We start from the raw sequence: 7,287 nt of genomic DNA, 5'->3' as shown, positions 1-7,287 counted from the left end.
GCCGGGGCGGGGCCTGCATAGGGGCCTGAGATTACCGAGCGCCGCGCCAGGCTGCGACGGATAATGGGAGAGCGAATGTTTCCTTTTGACTCTTCGCTTTAGACCCCGGAGTGAGAGACTCTTAAGGCTCAGATTAATAGGGTGATGCACAGAGTTAGGACCCTGTAGAGCCTTTTCCCCGTCTTCCGTCACTCGCTCAGGCACGCCGAGGGCAGCCTCTCTAGGGTCCTCGTGGCCAGCCAAGATGGCTGCCTCCGCGGTGACGGCTGTGCGAGGGTGGTCGGGCTTGCTGCTGGGTGTGCGGAGTGTTGTCCGGAGGCTTCCAGGGTGAGAGGGCGGCGGGCAGCTGGGAGGCCGCTTGTGTCTTCACGGAGAGACCTGCTGGGAAGGAAGGGGGAGCCACAGGCAGGCCTCGCGGGTTCCAGGAGAGAGCCTGGGGGCCGGGATATCTGAGTCCAAGCCTCTTTAACCAGCCGCGTGACTTTGAGTCAATCTGAAGGCTTAGTGACTGCTCCCAGCCCGAGGGGGTCTCACTTGGAACCGCAAGTGCGATCTTGGTAAAGAATTCAGAGGTGGGATTTTCTTTGCTGGGAGTTGGGGGGAGAGATGCATAGGCGGGTTGCCTATCCTCAGGTTCAGGAGCCTCTCCTTACCGTTGGCACTTGAGGAGCAGACTTTCCTGGCCTGTTTGGGGGAGGTCCTCCTACCTCTTGGGACAAGAGCCAGACGTTTTGCGGTTCAGCTTTGGCTGGCGGTGTCCACGCTGCTGTCACTCGTCGGCGGATTGACACACATGCCTATCGTTAAGTCAAGCCTTTTCACTTGTGGAGTCAGCTTTTGCCCTTCTCTTCCTCTCCCCCTCGCCTCCCAGGCTAACCCAGGTGAGGTGGAGCCGCTATGGTCCTGAATGCCAGGATCCCCAGATTGACAAGGAATATTACCGCAAGCCCTTGGCCGCGCTGACTGAGGAGGAAAAGTATGAGAGGGAGCTCAGGAAGACTCAGGTTATCAAAGCTGCCCCTGCGACGAGAACAAGCTCTGTGTTTGAAGACCCAGTGATCAGGTTAGAAGGAAACAAATTTTTGTTCTGCGGAGTGGGACTGTACCAGGGAGGGTCTGCAGTAGGGGTTCCCTGATACAGCCCTGGCGAGCTGAACATGTTGCTTTTCTCCTTGAAGTAAATTCACCAACATGATGATGAAAGAAGGAAACAAAATACTGGCCAGATCCCTCATGACACAGGTAACCAGTACCTCTCTTTCTCATCTTTGTTTTCCCCGTAGCTTTGTACTTGGCTCTTTAATTTTAACATAAAGAATTCATCCTATACTTTCATTAAAATTAACTTCCATGTACTTATGTATGGAATGGGGGCTTTAAGGAAGTCCTGCAGGAGTCAACCACTGCCATTCCCTACCCCCATGTGACAAATTTAGCCTGCTCTTTCTGTCCTAGTCCAGGATCTTTGTTTCAGAAGTGCTGAGGGAGTAGCTGCACAGCTACAGAAGAACAGGATGATGGGAGTAAGGGGCAAGGTCCTAGCTCAGCTGGGTTAACCTTTTAGGGAGCCTGGGGCAGCCTCTTCCACTGTATCCCTTTGCAGACTCTGGAAGCTGTGAAAAGGAAACAGTTTGAGAAGTACCACGCTGCTTCTGCAGAGGAACAGGCAACCATTGAACGCAACCCTTACACCATCTTCCACCAAGCACTGAAAAACTGTGAGCCTGTGATTGGGCTGGTATCCATCCTCAAGGGTGGCCATTTCTATCAGGTGAGTGGTCAGGGCGGGAAAGCGGGGCTGCTCATGTGTGAAACAAGATGGTGGGGGTGGGCAGAGTTGGGCCAAGGTTGATAGCTTTCCAAGGACTGGGGAGTGTCAGGATCGGCTCATCTGAGTCCCATAGTGTAAATATTACAGGCAGAAGATGGAAGAGAGCAAAAGAAAAGTATCCAAGTGACCTCTTTTGAAGGCCCCCCCCCATTCTGTTCAGCATTCTGTGTTCTAAACTATAAGCTTCTCATGGTGAGGGACTATGTTTACATCTCATGTTTATACACCAGTGTCTGGTGTAGTGCTTGAGTGATGCTTCATCACCGTTTGTTGAACTGAACTAGGTGTCTCTGTCATGCCATTTAATATTTCATCGTCATAATCCGGTGTTCTTGTCTTTCCTTTTTCAATGTAAACTTCATAAAGGTAGAGACTTTTTCATTAACGTCTGTGTCCCGAGGGTCGGCATGGTACCTGGCACATAGTGGGGGCCTGGCAAATGATCCTTGGACAAGAGGGTCTTCTTTCTACGCACGCATGATCTCTGTTGGCTAAGTCATGCCCAGCTGACAGGGCCTTTCCCAGTGGTGCCTGTATCAGCTTGGCTGAGCTCCCTTTAGAGGTGCAAGAGGCCAGTACTCAAGGAGCGTTTGCTCGATGAATGCCTGATGTCTGCTGCACCGAGGTCAGCCAGGGGTGAGAGAGGCTCAGAGGGGAAAAGACAGGCCCCCTCCTCAGCAGCCTTGCCAGGGCTGGCCCAGAGCAGACCTGTGGCTGCTTCTTAAGAGCTCTAGGAGGAGGGAGGCCGCAGTCCTGGCAAGTTCTTAGACTAACTTGCCCGGGTCCAATCTTTCCCAGGTCCCTGTGCCGCTAGCCGACCAGCGTCGCCGCTTCCTGGCCATGAAGTGGATGATCACTGAGTGCCGGGAGAAGAAGCACCGGCGGATGCTGATGCCGGAGAAGCTGTCCCGGGAGCTGCTGGAGGCTTTTCACAACCGGGGCCCTGTGATCAAGAGAAAGCACGACACGCACAAGATGGCCGAGGCCAACCGCGCACTGGCCCACTACCGCTGGTGGTAACGGGGGGCAGGGGAGCCGGGAGGAGCCCAGCGCGCTGCCTTACGGAGTGGCGTGAGCCACTGCCACGTCGCAAAATACCTGTGGGTTAAGCGTATACTTGCCTTTCAGGGGCAGGCGGGCCTCATAAGGATGGAGCAGCACGTTTATTGCTTGTTAGTCCTTTCTGGGGGGGCTAGAACTCGCTCTCCCTGCCCCATCTCCTTGCAAAGAGGGGACATATCAACTTGGATTTTCCCCAAGAAACTTAGGGCTCATCCAGCCCTTCTCTTCCTTCAGCTTGGGGTGGACCTTTGGTTGATACGAAAGGAAGCAGTTTTAGTATCAGGAAAAGTTTATTAGAAAATGCTCATCCTGAGCTGGTGTAGCATGTGATGTGGTGTTGCCATTCATTAAAACCAACGGGAGGAAACGTGCTCGGTTCCAAAGTGGTTCTTATACAAAATGTATAAAAAGCAGTTTCTGGTGTGACTCTACTTCTCCCCTTTGATATCCCAAGCGCCCCACCAATGGCTCTGGGTACTCATTTTACAGATGGGGAAACTGAGGCACCAAGATAGCTATTGTACCAAAGGTTACATAGTGCAGTGCTTGTCAGGAGGTGCCCTTCTTTGCCTGGCCCAGGTTGAAGGTGAGGGGAGAGAAACGCTGATGGGACCGTGGGGCAGGTGTGCTTGGTGTCTTCCCCAATCCTGGAATCGGAGCGAAGGTGCTCAGGGCGGGACCACCGCATACGTGGGAAACATCTCGGGTGCTTTTCAAAGTCTGGAAGGGGGAAAAGTCTGGGAGAGGCAAAGACTCCACTGCCAGGTTGGGAGGTGGGTGGAAGAAAGGCCGGTGCTGCTGAGGAGGAGGCCTGATTTGGAGGCCTAGTCAGAGACCTCGCTATAGTAATACTTGTGCGCAGCCGGGGTCGTCTTCCAGCCCGCTGCCCGGAACTCGATGATCTCCAGCAGCAGCAGCTGGGCCAGGGAGCTGAGGCCGGTTGGGAGCAGGAAGCCATCCCGGATCAGGACAAAGAGCTCATCCATGCGCTGCCCATTCATCTTCTCCAGCTGCTCCCCGACCCGGTGCAGCTGCAGCACCAGGCAGTCCACCTGCAGGGGGCAGCAGGAGGTGACCCCGGGCAGGGCCCCCCATCACACAGAGCAGCTATTTACTGAGCGCTCGCCGTGCGCCAGGCACTGGGCTTAGCCCTGTACACGTGTTTCCCCCCTTCATCCTCACCCCACCCGGTGGGTGCTGTCCACGTCTTACATGAAAGGAAGCAAGTTCAGAGACTTAAGGTCTGTCACCTGGGCCAGGCTGGACTCAGGCCCTGTTTCCAAACTGCTCTGAACCCCACTTTTGTACCCCCTCCCCCCAACCCTGGTGTGGTTTTGGGGTCATCTGTATCCACAGCTGGCTGACGCTCTCACCAGTCCTATCATAGGTTGGCTTTCCTACTCAAAACCTCCGAACCAGGAGGTTTTGGCTGCGCTCTCTTCCAGATAAACTCCAGGCCTAGCAGCTTGCCCTGTGACTGTGACAGGCCTTAAACGCCCCCACCAGGCTCCTGCCCCAGCAAGTGGTGCCCTCGAAAATCTCCACCAACAGTGGGCGGGCATTCTGAGTTAAGCCAGAGGCAGCCCACCTCACAGCCTTCTGTGCTAGGGCCACGCACCTCCTCCTCCTTGCTCAGACTGTCGGGCTGGGCCAGCCGGAAGAGGCAGTCGTAGACGGGGTTCACCAGGGCCATCATGGGCATGTTGTTCACCTACAGGGGGAGAGCGGGGGCCAGAGCCTGGCTTAGTGGCACAGGAGACAGGCCGTCTGTGCCGCACAGGATGTGGCTGGCAGGGCCTCACCCTCAGGTAGTCAAAGATGTTGCAGATAAAGGTGACGTAGCAGACCCAGCCCTGCAGGGAGCGGGCTCGAAGCTGCTCCCGAGCCTGGTACTCCTGCTGCAGCCGGTTGAGGAGTCCACGGCGGAAGACACTCTGGCCTGCTTGCTTGCTCTCTGCCTGTGAGCCAGGGAAAGGGCGGTGAAGGGCAGTCACAGGGCCGTCGCAACTCCACCCAAGCTTCCAAGGCCGAGGACCCTGCTGTCCTCCTCCTCTCTCGCCTCTGAGGCCAGCCCTTTGCATCTCTGCCCTGCTGGCCAGGCCTCTGCCCACTGCTGAAGCACCTTCCTCAAAGCGTCCCCTTCTCTACCAGCCCCACCCAACCTGAATGATGGCGTAGCACATGCGTCCTGCTTCCTTGCTGAATACACAGTCCTGCAGAGAATGGTCCACAATCACATTGGCCACTTTCTCCAAGTCCACGGCACCTGGATCTAGGGTAAAGACAGGTGGGGAGTCTAGAGCTGCTTAATTATCACATTTGCCTCCACCTGCTTCTGAAGGATTCGAGATGTTCACAGACGAGCACTCCCATTATACGCTTCCATTTAAAGAGACCAGGAAACAGGAAACCACACAGGAGCAGCTGCAGCCGTGGGCCTCCTGATGGCCCAGTCAGAAGAAACAGGGAGGGTTATGTGGCTGTTAGAGAATCAAAGAACGCTCGTTTTTCTAGGACACATCTTTTCCTAGCCCTGGGTTGAGGATGGAACACCGAATGACTGCCTTTGACAGCCATTTCACAGAAGAAAGTGTTCTTCTAATACACACACTTGAACCCCTGACAAGAGCGGGCCAGGCAGGGCCTCCCCACAGGCTCAGCTTGGCACGTGATGGGCACTGCTAATCGTTAGCTGAGTCAAACTTCTGTCCTGAAAGTGCCGCAAGAAGGCACTGGTCCAGGACAATCACTGTAGCTCCCCTGCCAAGCAGAACACTCCATCCTCTGTCCGTCAGGCAGCTCTGCACGTTCAAGAGAGCTGGCTGCAGCAACGCACAAACCAGGTCCAGCGCAAGGACCTGAGGGGCAGGAACTGTGTTCTCTGTGCCTCACTCTCCTCTCATGGGCACCTAAACTTTAAAAAAAGGCTTTACAATCTGAGGGGGTGACTCTATGATTCACACTGACTGCCCAATACTGGCCTAAATGTAGCTTGTCTTCCAGTTCCAGAATTACATTGCTGCCTCCTATTCTGAGAAAGTGAAGGGAGAGGGCTGGGCAAAGCCGGGCGAAGGCTCAGTACTCCAGGCCTGGCCCCTTGGCCCCTTCTCTGTGGCTCTGGGCCCAGGCTCAGGGGGCTCCGCATGCTCACCTTTGAGGGCTGTCTTCAGCAGCTGCTGGGTCGCTGCATCAAAAGACTGGATTTTATACTCCTCTCTCCTGGGCTCCCCCATGACCATCCAGCTGCAGCAGCTCTTTCCGAGGTTGGGACTAATGACAGCACCTGGAGAGGAGAGGCAGCGGGAGAGGCCTCAGGTGTGGTGCACGGGGCCAGGGCTCCCAGCTCTCCCGGCCCACGGCAGGGCTTGAGACAGGTGCTCCTGGGCAGTCCATGGCATTCAGTGGTTGGCTGGGTGCCCGCCAAGCTTGGCTTCTGGTGGAGACTGGGCACCAGCCAGGCACCTGCTGCTCAGTTAAAGAACCCCTGTAGCTTCTGGGATTACACAAGAATAAAGAGATGAAGGGTGAATGCGTCTACCCTCCAGTCCCAGCAGCAGGCAGGGTTTTTCTCAGCTGACACCAAGGGGTGGGGTGAGGGTGGATATGTGGATATTAAATACTTCCCCTGCCTATATATAAGCCGACCTGGAAGCTGCTGGTTCAGTATGGCTCCTGGCGAGCGAGAGGGCTGGGGTCTCCACGCTTCGGACAGCTCTGTCCCAGCAGGGGTCCAAGCCCCTCTCCGCAACCCTCTCCCTCCCTTTAGTCAGAGTCCTCGGCCCAGGAAGCCCTCGGGGTGGGGCCGGCCAGAGGGCTGGGTGCAGAAGCGTCTCTGCCACCCTGACTCTCCTCGTCCTGGCCAGCTTCTCCCCGGGACGGACTAGTTAAACTGGCCTCTCGAGAGGCAGAAACTCGGCCCTGCCCGCTCAGGACTCCCTGAGAGTCCTGAGTTCCATTCTGGATCCTTCCTTAAGGAGGGGAGCGAGTGACGTGTCCCCCAGAGGTGGTCCCCTTTGGAGTCCCCTCTCCGCACTCGGTGCCTCCCCCATGGCCAAAGGAGAGGTCCTTAGGGGTCTCCAGACCTGGGCAGCTTCCCGAACGCCCTTCCCGTGGGCTGGAGAGTTGGCGGGAGCGCCAGGACCCACCTGCCGCGCCGGCGCCGCGCCCGCGTGCCCGAAGGCCGCTCGCGGGGCATGCTGTGCGCGCCGCGCCTCCGCAGCACTGCTGGCGCCTCGCCGCCGCTTAGGTCATTTCCTAGCGCGGTGGCGCGGCGGGACCCGGGGCGGCGGGGCGGCAGGGCGGCAGGGCGGGGCCTGGGGCCGACTCGCCAGCGCCACCTGCCGGAGCCCCGACGTCGCTGCCCTCGCCGCCCGGCCAGGCCCGCCCGAAGGCTC

General features: G+C 57.0%; 2 protein-coding genes across 4 annotated transcripts; one reads left to right on the top strand and one right to left on the bottom strand.

The window, feature by feature from the left end:
- The first annotated feature begins 10 nt into the window (after positions 1-10).
- On the top strand, positions 11-3,264 carry MRPS7 (mitochondrial ribosomal protein S7). Its single transcript, XM_060082950.1, has 5 exons — positions 11-327; positions 872-1,063; positions 1,179-1,242; positions 1,604-1,771; positions 2,630-3,264. Exons 1-5 carry the CDS (start codon positions 245-247, stop codon positions 2,849-2,851), a joined length of 729 nt encoding a protein of 242 aa, XP_059938933.1. The 5' UTR covers positions 11-244; the 3' UTR covers positions 2,852-3,264.
- Positions 3,165-7,124, bottom strand: MIF4GD (MIF4G domain containing). Of its 3 annotated transcripts, none has more exons than XM_060082952.1 (6): positions 6,976-7,124; positions 6,045-6,176; positions 5,056-5,165; positions 4,696-4,851; positions 4,482-4,604; positions 3,165-3,945 (listed from the first exon to the last, which is right to left on the bottom strand). In XM_060082952.1, the coding sequence occupies exons 2-6, from the start codon at positions 6,130-6,132 to the stop codon at positions 3,718-3,720; spliced, it is 705 nt and encodes a 234-aa protein (XP_059938935.1). In that variant the 5' UTR covers positions 6,133-6,176; positions 6,976-7,124; the 3' UTR covers positions 3,165-3,717. The 3 variants fall into 3 exon arrangements, with proteins under 3 accessions (XP_059938935.1, XP_059938934.1, XP_059938936.1); XM_060082951.1 differs by having other exon boundaries at positions 7,039-7,124; XM_060082953.1 differs by having other exon boundaries at positions 4,512-4,604; positions 7,039-7,124.
- Between the last annotated feature and the right edge of the window lie 163 nt (positions 7,125-7,287).

Source organism: Mesoplodon densirostris, chromosome 18, assembly GCF_025265405.1.
Source record: "Mesoplodon densirostris isolate mMesDen1 chromosome 18, mMesDen1 primary haplotype, whole genome shotgun sequence".
Classification (NCBI taxonomy): domain Eukaryota; kingdom Metazoa; phylum Chordata; class Mammalia; order Artiodactyla; family Ziphiidae; genus Mesoplodon; species Mesoplodon densirostris.
This window is presented reverse-complemented; position numbering and strand designations above follow the sequence as displayed.